This window comes from Ursus americanus, chromosome 33 (assembly GCF_024610735.1).
Source record: "Ursus americanus isolate L20-20 chromosome 33, mUrsAme1.1.p, whole genome shotgun sequence".
Classification (NCBI taxonomy): Eukaryota; Metazoa; Chordata; class Mammalia; order Carnivora; family Ursidae; genus Ursus; species Ursus americanus.
The window spans coordinates 15,097,579-15,115,051 of NC_142159.1; the positions used below are offsets into that span (position 1 = coordinate 15,097,579).

General features: G+C 44.2%; 1 protein-coding gene across 6 annotated transcripts in view; it reads left to right on the forward strand.

Moving 5' to 3' along the window:
* Positions 1–16,827, forward strand: part of USP48 (ubiquitin specific peptidase 48) — a 90,099-nt gene extending 73,272 nt beyond the window's left edge. For all 6 annotated transcript variants that reach the window (XM_087858458.1, XM_087858457.1, XM_087858459.1 and 3 more), the window contains 6 exons: positions 2,020–2,124; positions 6,229–6,384; positions 10,915–11,040; positions 12,494–12,542; positions 15,175–15,201; positions 16,281–16,827. In XM_087858458.1, the coding sequence (XP_087714584.1) occupies positions 2,020–2,124; positions 6,229–6,384; positions 10,915–11,040; positions 12,494–12,542; positions 15,175–15,201; positions 16,281–16,303 (486 nt within the window). In that variant the 3' untranslated portion in view covers positions 16,304–16,827. The remainder of the gene's footprint in view (positions 1–2,019; positions 2,125–6,228; positions 6,385–10,914; positions 11,041–12,493; positions 12,543–15,174; positions 15,202–16,280) is intronic.
* Positions 16,828–17,473: the final 646 nt, after the last annotated feature.

Genomic DNA, 17,473 nt, shown 5'->3' on the forward strand with positions numbered 1-17,473 from the left:
TTTGTGGTTGCCAGGGTTGGTGTGGGAGGATGAGTGAAATGGGTGAAAGGGATCAAGAGATACAGACTGCCAGTTATAAAATAAATTGTGGGTGTATAGAGTATGTAATGTATGTGTATAATGGTGGCTCTGGTCAATAATATTATTGCAAATTTGAAAGTTGCTTAGAAGTTCTCATCAAAAAGGGGCGCCTGGGTGGCACAGCGGTTAAGCGTCTGCCTTCGGCTCAGGGCGTGATCCCGGCGTTATGGGATCGAGCCCCACATCAGGCTCCTCTGCTATGAGCCTGCTTCTTCCTCTCCCACTCCCCCTGCTTGTGTCCCCTCTCTCGCTGGCTGTCTCCATCTCTGTCAAATAAATAAATAAAATCTTTAAAAAAAAAAGTTATCAATAAGTTTGCAACTTTATAGGGTGGCAAAGGGTAATTAGCATTATTTTGGTGATCATTTCACAATGTGTACAAATGTCAAATCATTGTACACCTGAAACTGATGCAGTGTTGTGTACTAATTACATTTCTATTTAAAGAAAGATCTAGAACATCCAATCAAAAAAAAAAAAAAAAACAGGAAAAAAACCCATGAATTCATAAGATGATGACACAGGAATGAGTGTTTTTGAAGGAAGCCTAGCAGGGTAACGTGGGAGACCGGTAGAGGTAGGGTGGCAGTGTTAGATGGGAATTGGACAAGAAACGGGTCTTGGAGGAGTTGTTCACCTGAGTGTCCACTGCAGACGTCCAGCCTGTGAAAGGTACTTCAGGCAGAGGGATGAGCCTTGTGGGCTTAAGCGGTAGAGTCAATCATGTGTAGAGCAGTCCTGTCCAGTAGAGCTTTCTGTAGCGATAGAAATGTTCTGTGTTTCCACTGTTTGCTGTGGTAGCCATTAGCCGCATGTGACTGGCTATGGTGACTAAGGAAGTGAATTTTTAATTCATTTCATTTTAAACAGCCACATGTACCCACTGGCTACCACAGCGCTAGCCCAAAGTGAGGTGTCTTCCAACAAAGGGTAGTGATACGGAGCAAGGGACAAGTCCTGTCATGTTTTATATGTCATACCAAGGATTTGGGCTTTTATTCCGTGTATAGATGTAAGCCACTGGAGAGATGCAGGCAAGATCATGGTGTGAATAGATTCATGCTTTAAAGACGTGACCCTGGCCGTTGTGTCTGGAGGCCAGTTCAGAGCCTCTTGCCCTGATCGCTAAGAGCAGATGAAGGAGAGTTGGTTGTGTTTTGGGAGCAGGGGTGTTAACACTTGCTGTGGATTGGATTGGCAGTATTTCTGTTAGGAATGGATGGCCCTTAGGTGGATCCTGACCTAGATCTCTGGGCATGTCATTAATTTGATTCCAGGATTTTGGGAATTAGAGAATAAACTACATTTTATTTGACGCTTGTTACCAAACACATTGTTTTAGGAGGATAATTTACAGATTTTGCTCTTAAGGTCTTGGGCTTCACAGGTTGAACTAAGGCCTTTATTTCCTCATTTGCTGAGAAAGTGCAGTTAAACAGTATCAATTCTGTGTTTCCTCCTCAAGTTTTAAGTCTTTGTGCCTATTCGTCCATGTATACACTGGTATCTAAAATAGTATCCAACTTATCTAAAGTTTCAGTATTTATTTTGAGTTTTTAACGGTATTTCATAATGTAAAAGAGCATTTCCTCCATCCTTCCTTTTCTTAAGGCGGTATTGTGGCTCCCGCTGTCTGAATGGTTTGACAGTCCTCGTGCTAGGGAAAATTTAGAGCATCTTTGAACTTCCGCAAAATAACATCATTGTAAAAGCCCAATGATAATAACTCGTTCTGCAGATACTGATTACGTTTATGGTGACCACATTACACACGAGTAAATCCTAGGATAAAAGCTAACATGTTAAAAGAGCACAGGAAACAGCCCTTGAGTCTCCATCCTCTGCCAGGTCTATTATCCCACCGTTGATAAAGCCACAGCACCAGCCATAGCCTGCCCTGCAAGGGTCTGACCATCTTGTCTCTTTGTTTGCATTCAGGTGATGAAGGATTCAGCTCCAGAGCTGAATGTGAGTAGTTCCGAAACGGAGGAGGATAAGGAAGAAGCTAAACCAGATGGAGAAAAAGATCCAGATTTTAATCAAGTATGTGTCGAAGCTGCTTTTTATTGTCCTACCTTCTGCCGTTCTGAAAGCAGCCAGTCCACGTCCGCAGACATTTCCCGTCCCTTCCATGGGACATTGGTTCTCAGCTCCCTTCTTTGTTTGCCCTCTTTGCTTCATTTTCGTAGCACGCAGTTGCAACCCTGATTTCTCTCAAGAAGCCGCGAACTGCATTATTCCAGAATTAATAATACATTTGTTGCTACTGAGTAAGAAAGGTTAAAATACAATACAATTTTTTAAATCTCTTGCCTGAAAAGAAGACTAAAATGAGATCCATATCTTGGTTTGTTGTTTAATCTTGGATTAAGTATGAAAAAATTAACTCAGTTTCCATCATTACAAACAAAATATGCTATGGTCTTACCAATGGAGTTTATAGAAGAGATTTCTGTGTCTCTTAAAGTGTTAATCAAATGACCAGGTCAGCATTCATCTTTCATATTTCATTATGATACATTTAATTTTTTTCTTCTTAAATTGTCTGTTTTCTGTGTATTTTGTTATGATTTTCTATCCCACTTATTTAGTTACTTGAATATATTCTGCATATTCATAGTGTTATTGGAGAAAAGTAACTTAAGAACAGGAAATAAGTTGGGAATATGGTTGATATATGGTGTGGGTAAGTTTCAGCTTCTCAAAAAGTCAGACCACTGTGTTCCAGGGTATTCTGTGGATACCTTAAATTCATGGAATTTGTACTTTAATTAGAGTTTAGTTTTAACAGATGAGACATGCATTTTCTTTCTTCACTGCTAAAATACAGTAGTCAAATTATGGTTCACCTTCTCCCTGAAGGACTGAAAGTGTTATCGTGGCCGTCTGCCCTATCTGTGTCTTACAGAGCGGAGCTGTCTGGGCTTGTTGGGCTGTCTCTATACACTGATACTGTTACTTCATTTTCAGCATCTGAAAAGCCCCCTTGACTTGAGTCTTGGTCTCCCTGAGGCAAACGTTACTTGTCGATTTCCAGCTGGTACAGAGAGATACTCCATTTGTTTCCCATGGCCTGTTGGAGCCCCTCACATGCTCGCTACGCATACCTGTGGAAAAGGACAGAATCGGGCCCTTTGTGCACCACCCTGCTGACCATGATTCGCCACTCAGTCAAATGTGCGCTGTAGTCGGCCAGCCCCGGAGGGCCCCTTGGCTTCAGAAATAGCCAAACCTGTACGTGTTACAGGAATGCAGACTGAACTTTGACGGGACATTGTAAATCCTGTGCTTACTCAGACCTTTGTAGACGTAGGCCTAGTGTTTCTTGGGATGGTTTTTGAGATGATCTCTTGTTTGGAGCTGGCGAACATATCTTTGTGGGCAACTTCTAACCGTGTTTGTCGTGGCCCCATCGCCTCCGACCATCCATCTTGCAAGGCAGAGATGCACAGACTAGTTTATGTGCTCATTCGAGTTGCTACATTCAACTCAGTGGGTACTGGGCCGTGGACATACCCACCAGACTTAGGGCACTGTTCTCTTGCAGCGCTCGGCTGGCAGTACGATATCGTTTCAGTGATTAGGTCTTGGAAGTATGGTTTACTGATCAGTTGGAAATCTCTTTTTTCCAAGTCCGTTGTCACTGACTCATTTTTTGTTCTTCTGGTAAACTTTGTAAAATTACTTTGTGAAGCTTGATATGTATCTTCATACTGTCCTTAGCTTCTGTTATTTCAAGCTTTGCTTTTCAGCCTGAGTTATTTAGAAAACTCTTTATATTTTCAAGTGATTTAGATTTTTGGGAAGCCGGTTTTTTTGAATGTCTGGTTTTGTTCATTGTGGTTATAACCACAGCAATTTTTAAAGAGTGGATGTGGAATTACTCTTCTCAGTTGTGGATGACAACAGATTCCATATTTACAAATATGATAGAGAATGATGGGAAACATTGCCTTTTATGCTGTAATTTCTTTTATCTATACATTATAATTTTCTCCTGTCTTCCCTCTCCTTGTTTGGATATTGTAATACTCTAGAATGTTTTAAATATTTTCTCCCTCAAAAAAATCTCAAGTGTGACCTTCCTTTAGAAGAGGAGATGGTCCCAGAAGAATGTCATGCCTTTCAGAACTTCAGCATGCTGACATTTTCTTTGTAACGTGTTTTGGTATCTCAGTAGATGGAGAGCATCTGCAATTGCTGCTTAAATCCCTGTAACAGGAAATGATGCATCTGCGCTTGTCCTTAATGGGGAGGAACAAATCCCCTTTTTTCCTCTAAGCTAGATCAACCCGGTCCCTTTGACTTTGACCTTCTCTACAGTTCAGGTTAATGATGCACCCAGTGTTGGATGTCACTTAGGTCACTGAAAGCCGTCTAAAACCAGTGGGCTGTTTTTTGTCAGATAAGTTGGATTTAAATTCTGTTTTTTGTTTTTTGGGTTTTTTTAAAATCTGGGAAAAGCTTTTAGACCTATTTAAAATCAGAGCCATTAAAAAAATATATAATAGCTTGTTCAGTGTCTAGGGATTTATTATTTGGTTGTGTTTTGTATGTCTATAGTAAAATTTTATTTCATCGTAGATATTTTTATTCTTCCTAATTGTGGGACTTCGGTGCAGCTTGACCTTTCCTTTCAAACAGTGGAGATTGAGGAAAACGATTCACTTTATTTATTTTTAACTCCCCTTTCCATGTAACTTTTTCTTAACGACGGTTAGAACCACCTGTGTGTCTCCGTAGACTCAGGGCTAGAGCTGAACCTTGCTTTGTGTGGTGCCTAGCCAGCGGGTGTCACCCTGAGCCAGAGCTCTTCTGTGCTTGCATCCTAATCCTCTGCTTTGTAAACCTCTGGAGCTCTGTTCGTAATGAGTATGCGGCATCTGTGTCCATAATGACCCCTAAACCGCTCTGCTCATGCCCCGCGAACGCTCAGTGGCAGCTGCAGAAACCAGAGCCGGGGCCTGGGGGTTACCTCATCCAGATGTAATTAACGCAGGGAAAAATTGTTTTAAGGAATCTTGTTTCTCTCACTCCTTGGCCTGGTTAACAGAAGACTCTTGACTGTTAACCTTCTTATGAGGCTTTTATGGGAGTGTCATAGAAAGGCATTTGGTCCTTATCTATAATTTTTTTCTGAAGACTGCTGCATAATTGAATTCTGTACCCGTCTATATTCCTGTACATTTTGCCAAACTATCTTTAGCTAGATGCTGTCCGTCATGACTTTCTACCTCTAAATACTTAAACCATCAAATAATTAAGACAGTGTCTAATTACCTGGACTCAAATTTTTCCAGGTATCCCAAATACGTCTAAAATAATATTTTCCCCTCAAACTAGCATGCCGTCAAGGTATGCATTTATCGTATCTAGAACATTGGTCCCACCTCCTCACCCCTTTTCTTTTTGCCTTTGATATTGACTAGACACCAGTTTGATTTCTTATAGATTGTCCCACATCCTCGATTCAGCCGATTGCCTCCTTATATTGTTGATGTTCCTTTGTTTCTCTGTTCTCTATATTTCTGTCCTTTGGAAATTGGGTCTAAATGCTTGAGATTCCGGTTTAACATTTTTGCAAGAATATTTCACAGTTGAAGTGATTTCATGATCCTGTCAAGAGGCACAGTGTGTCATCCTGTTTTTAGTTAAACCAAGTTTGATGTCTTTATTAATACTGTCTTTTGTTTTAAACTTCTCAGCTGTTTCCACTTAGCTTCCATGCAGTTCTCAAAGGAAGAAAATGTGTAATACAGACGTTAGGATTCAGGTTGTTTATGGATTAAATGTAGCAATCTTAAAGTTCTTTAGTTTATCACATGTGTTTTTCTGATTTAAGGTCAGACATACCACTTTGCTTTTAAATGTCCTTTTAATAACAATTTTTTTTTTAAATCCTGGAGCTTACATGCAGTGAGAGGTAGATCTCCCTTATTTCCTCCCCACCCCCCCCCCCCCCCGCCCCGTTTTCTGTGGACCTGCTAAGAACGAATCTCCGGCGAGTTTCTACTGACTGTTGACACTGAACTTCAAATGGTCAAGGGACCAATAAGTAAACCGGTTTTGCCTCCTTGATGAATGTAAGTGCATGAGTCACAGAGTGGATAATTTCGGTGCCTTGTTTGTTTTGGATCTTTATTATAGAGCAATGGAGGAACAAAGCGGCAAAAGATAACCCATCAAAATTATATAGCCTATCAAAAGCAAGTCATTCGGCGCAGTATGCGACATAGAAAAGTTCGTGGTGAGAAAGCACTTCTTGTTTCTGCTAATCAAACATTAAAAGAATTGAAAATTCAGGTGAGGAAAACACAACTTTCATTTAAGTGTGCTCTGGACCTCAAGGACCTTCACGAGTTCCTGCTTCCCCCTGTCCATCTGCGTCTCTCTGTTTTCTTTCATCGCCGGCCATTTTAACCTCTTATCTGCTCATAGTATTAATCCATTGAGAGGGGATTCTTTTGATTTCACAATAATGCCTAAATGGAAATAACTCTTTTTTGGAAAGACTTAAAGTTTTTAAAATAGCCGAGAATCAGGGGCGCCTGGCTGGCTCCGTTGGTAGAGCATGCGACTCCTGGTCTCAGGGTCATGAGTTCAAGCCCTTTGCTGAGCATAGAGACCATGTAATTGAAAAATAAAAAGTTTTTTAAACCAGACAAAATAACCAAGAATCTTTCTGTGAAGGTGAAGGTGGTTTGGATCGTGAAAACGTGAGCAGGTTTTGAGTAGCTTTCCAGTGATGAGAAGCAGTGAAAGCCATCTCACTTGCTGCGCACCGAGGTTGTTCCAGAATCATCGTTCCCTCGCTTTATCGTGCCCTGTGTTTTCCTTTGACCACTTGATAGGTATTCGCGCCGATTACCAAGATGTGCTGTGAAACGGGAGGGGAATTAAAAGGCAGCTGCTTCGTTGTTGATTCACTCCGATGAGTCAGGATTCTGGCACAATATTTTTGGTGTCAGATAAGTCTCCTTGCTAGAATTTTAAAGTTATCTTTTACCACCTCTCTTTATGGAGCGGTGTTTTCCAAACTGGTTTTTGAAGATTCGTTTTAGATCATTTTCTTCCCCATGCCTCCCCCCCGCTCCCTCCAAACAAGCATTGGTTTGCACGTCAGTTCAGTGAATGCAAAGTAGGCGTTATGAAAATGCCTCGTGATTTTGTTATTTCTTGGTATCAGTACAAACGTGGTATAAGTGAGCATGGCAGTGGTGTGTCCCAAACCTAGGCAAGAGGGGCTGATAAGTTCAAGATGTCCATGAAGAAAGTCTGGCCCCTCATCTGTTTCAGGCACTGATACATATCCAAAAAGTTGACCAGATTTCCCTCTTTGCCGCTTTCATGTGGCGTAGTTTACTGGTTATGCATTTTTTTCTTGCTGCTGATATTTATCATTGTAATTGAGGCAAAAGTACAGGCTTCCTTTGAGGGTGTTATATGTTCCAGATTGTCCTGGGAACAGTATTTCCCTTGGTTGAACCCGTGGCTCTGAAAATAAACGTGTTGGCATAATATCTTTACTCTGTTATTGTACCTTTTACATCTGAGAAAGCTTGTTTCTGTCACCGGCTTTTTGCCTGTCAGTGGTAAACCTCGAACATTCAAAACCTTTAAATTAACAAAAAGAGCCCCTGTGGATAAAGACATTCAAAAGGCCTATGCTGCTTTCTGCTTTTATTATGGACTACGATTTTTGAAGAACAAATCAAAAGTCAGCAGAAATATCCTCTGTGTAGGAGCGCGTTACCTGCCCCGAGCTGCTGTTTGAAGCGAGCCACAGTTCAAATGAAGCCCCCGATGTGCTCTTCCTGGATGGGTCCTTTGCAGTGCCCTTCCTCCGCCCCCCACCCGGGCTTTGAGGCCACTGTGATCCAGAGTCAAACCAAAGGGCAGTGAGATGTAATTTTCCCTCGCTGCTCAGTGGTGGTGGCTTTGAATGCTTCCGCTAGACGTGACCTTTTGCCTGGCAGCCTGGCCAGCATTGGGGTTTGTAGTGGGCATGCGTGTGACCCTCAGTTAGTGGTGGTGGGTGAGGCTTTTTTTTTTAAAGTATTAATGTCTTTTTTTATGTGTGACGGAGCCTTTCCTCTAAGGAATATTATATTTCCAAGTTAATAGGAGGACAGTCTTTGTAAAATTGTGAATGTTTTATTCTGGACAAGCCCATTTACAGTTGCTTAAAACCTTAAGTAGCTTGCTTTGCCTGATTATTAATTCATCCACCTCTGATACCGTAAAGTAAATGGAAGTACAATTGATTCATTTCCTTTTGCAGAAGATATTCGATGTTTAATTGTTATTATTTCATTTTCCCAAAGATAGGCTTTGAGCGGGCGATGTTACCTGCCTTAGAGAGGAGGAAACGTTTTCGCAGAGGTTAAATGGCTGGCAGCTAAAGTCACTGCCCCTGGGTTCCCTTATTTTAGCCACCCCCACCCGACACTGTAGCAGGCAGTCCAGAGCCGCTCCCCGTTAGGGAACAGGCTCTCGTTGTTCCTTGTGTGCTCCGTAGGTCAGGGGCGCTGCACCTGCTTGATGAAACAGGCCCATACAAGAGTAATTATACTCAGGCGTCTTTATGGTTTATGAATTACTATACCAGAGGCCTCCGTGCCTTTGATTGCCCCGTTGCCTCGTTCTGAAAGAGCGTTTTCTCCTCACTAGTGAGTACTTGTTTATCTTCCATAGCACCCCCCCCCCACAGACCTGTCTATGCCTCCAGCTGTCGAACCCTTTCCTCTGTCCTCCCCAGATCTGACGTGTACCTTCTGCCACCATCTAGGCCACACTGTTTTGTCCTCGCTCTCTGAACCCCTCCAGGGTGGGATTACTCACCGGCTTTTATATTTCCAGCACGGAGCAAAGCATCCGACTCTTGGTGGCTTCGTGATAAAAGCTTCATTAGTTGTTGAATGAAGTTAACTAAATGTCCTTGTCTGTGTCCTCAAAACCTAAAGTACTAAGCATCAGCCCGTCAGTGAAGGGTGCTCGTGGCTGGAGGTGTTTGCTTTGTCCAACCTCATGGCTTTGGGGATGTGAGCACGCGTTCCTACAGTCCTGAAGCTGTGTCGTTGCCCTCATTAAACTGGCCCTGGACACCTCCACTGGAACTCTGTCTTCCTCCCGGGTCCCCTTTGATACCCTGGGGCTGGTTACTTCCACCTGATGACTGTGCCTGGGTGGCTTGGGTAGACGTGTCCTGGTGTGCTTCTTACCCACCAGAAATACATCCGTGGATGCCCAGACAGATCAGTGACGGTATCAGTGCCCGTTAGCCACAGATCCAGCTCTGTTTTGTTTTGTTTAAGATTATTTACTTGACACAGCACGAGAGCACACACAAGCAGGGGGAGCGGCCGGCAGGGGAGAAGCAGGCTTCCCGCTGAGCATGGAGCCCGATGTAGGACCGATCCTAGGACCCTGGGATCATGACCTGAGCTGAAGGCGGATGCTTAACAAACTGAGCCCCCCAGGCGCCCCGATCCATCTCTGCTTGTTTCTCGGGAGCTGATGTCCTTTTGCGAAGGCCAGTTAAGATTCTGGCCTAATAGGGAGAGGGCCAGTGTTGTTATCCTGGTTCTTCTTTTTCTGTGTGCCATTATTAAAATCACATTTCTGGTCATGATCTTCTCAGCTTGGAAAGCTCTTGGGCCCTGTGATACGCACAGTCGGCTCAGGACTGCTCTGTCTTTCCAGATTCAGAGTAGAGGGGTAGAGTGCGTATAAAGGTAGAATAGTGTTCCCACAACATCATGGATATTGGTGTAATAAAACATACATGTCCTAAAATACACGAAGCATTGAATAAGTTATGAAGCATTATAAAATGAATACTGTTTTTAAAGATTTATTTTAGAGAAGGGGGAGGGGCAGAGGGAGAGGGAGAGAATTTTAAGCAGACTCGTAGCACAGAGCCCAATACAGTGCGCGATCTCACGACCCTGAGATCTCAGTGTGTGCCAAAACCATGAGTCACTCAACTGACTATGCCACCCAGGTGCCCCTAAAATGAATATTCTTGAACTCACCCTCCAAGTTACGAATTAGAACTTACCATTGAAGGTGCCTGTGTGCTCCCGTCCAAGGCCAACTCCTCCTTGCCTGCCCACTGGTAATTACTATCTAGAAATGATAAAAATAAGACATTTTTGTGATGTTGACAAAATGTTTATTATGCATAACGGTGTTTCTGAATGTATTTAATTTTTTTTTTCTGAATGTATTTAATTTTTAACAATTGTCTTGAATTAGGATGGGGTATACATGGTCCTTTCCCTAAGAAATTCATAGTTTGATTCCTGGAGACAAGACTGTCTAAGAATATACAGCAGTCTCAAGAGCTGAATTATACAGTCTAGGCTTGCTAATGGAATCAGAATCGAAAGAAAATCCAAATAGCCTGCTGGCTAATTTACAGATGGTCTTATGAAAGAATCTGGACTTGACAAAAGAACGTGGGGCCCGGACATGATGAGGGTGACTGTGATTTCCTTGCCCGGGCCTTAAAACCAGAGGAGCTGTCGGCATGGTCCACCTTCTCCGATTTCCCCACACCCCACTCTGGGGGAGGTGGCGAGGTGCCGAACAAAAGGCTCTGTGGATCTAATTGTTCTCTACCAGACCTCCCAAGGATGTTCCCAGATAGGCTGGGATTTTAGTCTCAGTGGGAGTGTAGCCAGTGGGCTGATTGTAAAGAGTAGTATCTTTTGTAGTCTGAAGACTTGTTTGTGTTTTTTTTTAAAGAATCCATGTGTTCATTTATTCAAATAGGGTGTAAGTCTCAGTATTTTGCCTTATACAAGCTATTTTTTTTTTTTATTGGCACAGATCATGCATGCATTTTCAGTTGCTCCTTTTGACCAGAATCTGTCAATCGATGGAAAGATTTTAAGTGACGACTGTGCCACCCTCGGCACCCTTGGCGTCATTCCCGAATCTGTCATTTTGTTAAAGGTAGGTAACGGCTCCTTACCTGAGGAAATTCTAGAAAGTTTTGATGTCCGGCACCTATGTGCAAACCACTGGCAGCGATGGTTAAGATTGCCTGTGTTCCTCGGCAGGGTGTGGTGATAAGCAACCGTGGTGAGTTCTTGCTGGCCTCTGGATCGCGCGGCGCTGGCTGAGCCACAAGAGACTGAGAGGAGGTCCAGACGTCGTTAGTTCTTGTGGGGTTTTCATAATTGTTGTTAAAAATAATAGATATAGATTTAGCCTCTGCCCAAACTTCTGGATCAGCAGAATTACTTAACCATACTTCTGTTAAAGCATCGTCTCTTTTCCTTCGTCTTAGAAGTACCAGCCAGTCAAGCTGGGAAGCGAATATAAGACACGAGGTTTGGCCACGACAGTCAGAATACTTTTGGTTGTCTTAATGGGATTCTTGTGCAGGCCATGGAGATTGACTTCGGATAGAGTAGATTCAGGAGAGGTAGAAAGTGTTTCAGGAAGGAGGGGTATCTGAGCCAGCCTCATCAGCCCAGTGCTCCCCTTTTCCTCTCCCTAAGGGCTGGGTTTCATCGCTTCCCTTTGCCTCTTTGGTTTCTCGGCTAGAGGTATCCCCACTATGCCAAACACCACTACGTCACGCGGTAGAAGATTTGTTAGGGTTTTGAACTGTGAAATATATGCGTTTCATACCCTGGAGCCTCGGTTCTGGGGAGATCCAGTTGGGCCCTGGAAACGAGAAGCACATCCATTCCCGCTCCTCCACACGTCCGCGCAGCCTCCTCCTACCACCCGCCCCCTCCCTCTGTTCACTTTTCACCCAACTGTAGGTTTTGGGGAATTACTTTGAAAACCTAAGGTTGCCAAGTCCTTAGGGACTCTACGTCCAAAATTCTCAGAACGGCCCATGTTAATCAAAGGGCTTGCACTTAAGACGGGCAGCTAGAGTCCACGCTGGTCATGGGGCAAAGAGGCCCGCGCAGCTCACCCCGCCACCAGCTCGCACTCCGTGCTGGCTTCCGTCCTGAGAAGGCAATGGGTGTTTTGTTCCTAGTGGCGAGAAGGGACACAGATGTCTTTTAAAGCTAACCTATTTTTAGGGGACCAGTCTGACTTGGTTTCAACTCACTCTGTCACCGTCACCGCTGGCTTCCTAGCTCATATAATTCATCTGCATTTAGTAATCTGGGGATCTAAACATGTCCACGTCGAGAAGTGTTTTGAGGAGCAGGAAAAGAGTGCCGCACATAATGGACGGTTTCGGAGGTGACGGGTCTAGACCTACGTCGTTGTTGGCCGGGGCATCCCCTGTGAGTCCTGGACATCGCTGGCTGTGCTCGAAGCCTGTTCTCTGCTACACAGTGCTGCATCTGGGCCCGACGCGGGTGAGGAGGGTCTGGCCTGCTCCTGCTCCAGGCTCCCGCTCCCTGAGGTTTTGAATTGTCTTCCTTTGTCTTTCTAGGCTGATGAGCCAATTGCGGATTATGCCGCAATGGATGACGTCATGCAAGGTAAAGACAAACTTATTTGAGGAATTTGTTGCTTAACTCGTTAGAATGAGGGGCAGTTACACCTAGTGAAGCTTTTACTTTTAACTTTGAAAAGGTTCTAAGTGTTGATAGGGCGGGATCTTACAGCATGTGTCTTAGAAGCTCAGAGAAAGAGAAAGGAGCGTACAAAAATTGGGGAAATGGAAAGCCAAGAAAAGAGTAGTAATTATTTAGCTGACCTGAGGAAACCGGCATACAGGGGAGGTCTGCAGATGGAAGAGGTCTGCAAGAAGCAGTTAACTCAGATCGCAGAGCCTGAGACCAGAAGCAGGGAGACCGCTCACAGCCCCTCCCGTGACAGCCCATCACTGCTCCTTTCCCCACCTGCGCCTCATGTGGCCACCAGGGGTGTGTGTCTCAGCGCTTCGAGCAACTTAAACCACAAAGGCGAGAGCGAAGCTGTGAGTAGCACATAGGAAGGGCAGCCCTGGCTTTTTGTTCGGATGATGGCAGCCACCTCTCCCTCCCACACAGGAGGGAGGAGATCCCACTTGGGGGATAGTGGCCAATTCAAGAATGTCACCTGCAGAAATCTATTTTTCTTAAGTGGTTCATCTTCGTGCCCTTCAGGGAAGCCCCCCCCCCCCCAGCGCCCCCTGAACAGAGTCCTCACGCTTCAGTAGGCAGAAGGGGCAGCTCCAGGCCACCGGGCAGTGGAGGAATGAGAGCATGGAACTGAAAGGTGTCTGTCAGCAGACTAAAAAAAAAAAGGAACCATAGAAGCAGTTGATGCAGGACACGTAAGAAAGCTTAAAAATTATCTACGCATAATACAGAGAGACCACACAGCGAGGGGACTAGATAGAAGGAACATTCAGAGAACAGAAAGGGATTTACGAAATTAAAAAATGATTTCACCAAGGGCCCGATACCGTAAGTGAAAATCTAGGGATGGGAGGACCCTAAAAGCATCCAGAGATGCGAAGGAAAATGAGTCCCGTTCCTAGGATGAAGAGTCAGAAAGGCAGGTGCATAGAGCTGTGCCCAAAGGATCCTGAGGAAAATTGAATTCCAGTCAGAATTCTACAACGAGACACGTTATTCTAGCCTCACGTGAGATGGCTCTTTGTGAACACGCGGGAGGCCTCAAAACACTTCCCTCCAGCGCACCGTTCCCAGGTACTGCGGGAGGGTGCACTCCTCTTAAACAACAGTGTAAGCCAAGGAGGATTTTAATGGTGGAACCAAAAAGTAGGGGTCCAACATAGGAAAAATGCCCTAGACGATGGTGAAGGCAAATCCCGGGAGAGGAGCTCTGTGGCGGGAGGGGTGAGCACCCCAGTCCAGGTCGCAGCCGGGGGCGCAGGCGGTGGCGGAGGATGTCCACAGGGCAGCATGGAAATGACGGCTGCCTGCCTGGACGTCTGCACGTCTTCAAAAGAGCTTCTGCTTGAAGCGGAGATGGTACAGAGAAAGTGGAAGTCATAAATAACACAGCAGGTACCAAGACCAACAAAAAGTCCTACAGAACAGGAAATACAACCAAGTACGCAACGGGGTTCGGCTGTGAGTGCTGTACATGGAGTAGAAATAATGTGAATACCGGAGACCCACGCTTAGAAATGATCTCTGTCAGGAGGATAGATGGGTTAGGGGGCAGGTGGCGCGTAAGAGCTGGTAGAACTAAGTGTTTATCTTTTGTTGAGGAAGTTGGTAGAGATCATCTAAAGTTAGGAAGTAACAATACAGTTGACCCTTGAGCAACATGGCTTTGAACTGTGCAGGTCCACTCATACATGGGTTCTGGTTTTTTTCAATAAGTGTATGTACAGCACCGTGAATGTATTTTCTCTTAAAATTTTCTTATTTTTCTCAGGGCTTCTTGATAGCTCAGTCAGTTAAGCGTCTCTTGATTTCAGCTCAGGTCACGATCTCAAGGTCCTGGGATCCAGCCCCATGTCGGGCTCCCTGCTCAGCGGGTGTCTGCTTCAGGATTCTCTCTCTCCCTCTGTCCCTCCCCCACTTGCTCTCTTAAAAAAAGAAAAATAACTTTTTTTTCTTTAGCTTACTGGATTGTAAGGATACGGTCTGTAATACAAACAACATACAAAGTATGTGTTGAATGACTGTTGGTGGGTAAAGCTTCCAGTCAACTTTTGGGGGAGTCCAAAGCTATATGTAGATTTTTGACCATGCAGTGAGTCAAGTGCCTCCAACCCCGAGGTGTTCAAGGGTCAGCTGAATAAGCACATTATCTGGAAATAAAGTCCAGAAGAAAGGGCTACCCGAGTTCAAGTGGTTCGTTCTGGAGTGTGGGAATGGGGGGAAGCGGGGGAGACACGGCTCCAGGGGGCATGGGTCACATGGCTTTCTCCAGGCCTGCCTCCCCCGGTGTCCTGTCTCTCCAGTTACAACCATTCTTGTACTGTGTTGGACTTTTCAAACGATGCACGTGTGTTGCTTTGGGGAAAATAAAAACAAAGATCATCATCTGTTTATTCTCACCCAAACCTTCAAAGGTAATCATGGGTGAGTAAGGTACTTAGAAGTTATTTTAGACTTATTGTCTTTAGGCATCGAAGTGATATTACCGTTGTCTGTCCCAGCAGTCTTTTCATTTTGGATTTTTTTTTTTCTCTTTCTTTTTTTCTAGTATGTATGCCGGAAGAAGGGTTTAAAGGTAAGTTACATTTGTCATGTTTTGTTCATGAATGCCAGAGTCCTACTGTAATTTTCTCTTAAAGCGAAGGCTATAATTTGATTTTAAAATTTAATTCAATCTGAGCCTCATGACTGAAATTAATTTTCGTTAAATGCATTTTTTATTCAAGCTTCTTCATTATCTTTTTCAGCACTCAGGCCTCAGAGAGGGCCTGTGTGTGCGAAATACAGCTGCCAGATGCCCATTTGCTTTCCCTTTCTCGTTTGAGGGGCAGGGCGGATGGGGAGGTTGGGGGATTAGCTAGCGGCATTTCGACCTTTATATTGACCTGTTCCCAGTTCCTTCTGTCAGTCTCATCTTAGAGGAAAACAGTGTGTGTATCACTGGTAAGAATTCGAGGAAAGGAATTTGCTGAATTATAGCCGGTTCAGTGAAAAGGTTTCCTCTATCTGTTGAGGATTTAAGCATTTCTTGGATTATTATTCTGGACGGAGGCGCGGTGGTGTGTAGTCACCTCACGGCCGCTATAGTTAGGTACGCCAATGACATGGATTAATTTGTCAAATACAGACCTTTGATATTTACAGATTTAACCGTTGCCATCATGAATCTTTTTGGCCTACTCCAGAGGTCCGTGGCAGCTTGTGGTTTTGCCAAGGAGTGAGTCTGAATCAGATACCGGGGGTTCTTTGCTAAAGCAAATGAGTGAGCAAAGCTACTGGCCTAAATAAAGCCTTCGTCTCAGTGCAGCTTTGTTGTCTGCACGTTTCCACTCCAAAGAAACTCCTGATGTGGTCAAAACAAAACAAAACAAATTCTTTATGACAAATGGCCATCAAATGAAAGCGTCAATAAAATCTGATTAACGTGTGTGAAGATAACCGCGTAGGAAACACGTGGCTTTCAGCAGAAATGTGATTTAGCTGAAAGCCTGGAGTCTGCTGATATTTTTTCCTACCCTTCAACGTCAAGGGGCTGCTGCGCTCGTTTGTTAAATTTGGATATTCCCTGTTGATGATGCGTTCTTGGCAAGTGGAATACATGAAGTCTTACCTTTCGGTTCACAACTGTACCTCCACGTGTGTTTCTTTTCCCAGGTACTGGTCTACTTGGACATTAATCTTTTGAACACTTGCTGACTGCTAACGAAATGACCAGAAGGGAAGAGAGGAGTTTGGCATGTTAGGGCATTACCGAAAACGTGGATTTAAGAATTAAACCATTCTGTGACTCTTCCAAAAGGCAGAGAACTATTCCGAAGCGACTGTCCCAAATGCCTTATGTCAAATAAAGCAGATTGCACTGAAGGACATCAGACTTGAAGGAAATGTTTCAAATTTTATATTGAAGGGAGGGTGGTGGGCGGGCGGGGGCAAGTACAGATCGAAGCAGCTTAGTAGCAGTGACAGTAAATCATGTTTACATACGAGATTTATAGTCACGGGAGGGAATAAAGTTCTGTTCTATTTCCTTGCTCGAGTTTCATACCAGATGCATTGGTCCATAAAGGATTTGTATCACAGTAGATGGGACAACATTCTGCTCTGAACTAAAAAGTAATTCTTTAGAGACATAACCTGCTTACCAATACCTGTCTTTGATTCATATTTTACTTTCAATAAAGCATGAAAGTGAAGAACTTGCTGTAATCGTGGAGAAGTGTCTTCAGATTAGCCCCCTCCCCGCGTCGGCTCCAGCGCACCCGCCCTATGCACGGCCCAGTGGTCTCTGTCTTAGTGTTGGGTCAAGGAGGGGGCACCTGCATGTCTCCTGCAGGGAGCAAGGGTTGGTGTCTTAGTTTGGGCTTCAGGGCCTTGGCTTTCCTGCATTCAAAAAAGATGCCAAACTGTATACGTGTGATAGCACCTTCCTCCAGTTCCGCTCTTGGTTCAGAATTGGGAAATCAAGTATACCTTGCACTTTCGAAAAACCTGACTACCTTATCAGAAGAGTATAGTGGACTGAAGTACGTTTGGATAATACAAGGTTTTAAAAAACGTATTCTGCCCATTCTCCCAAGTCTACCGTTTCTTGGATCTCGCTTCTCTCTTTGAAAGCCTTCCTCTGAAATGCCCAGAAAGGAGCTTTCAGATCACTTCGTTTAAACAAGGGGAAAAAAGTGGATGGATGGGGTGTGTTGTTTTATCCAACTCAGGATTATTAACAGCACATAACCAAAGCAACATACTTAAGAATATTGCGGGGGGGGGGGGTTAAATGGGACTTAAGATGAGTGGGTTTCACTGTTTTCTGTTGAGTGTATGTTCATGTTTGGGGCAGTGATGCTGAC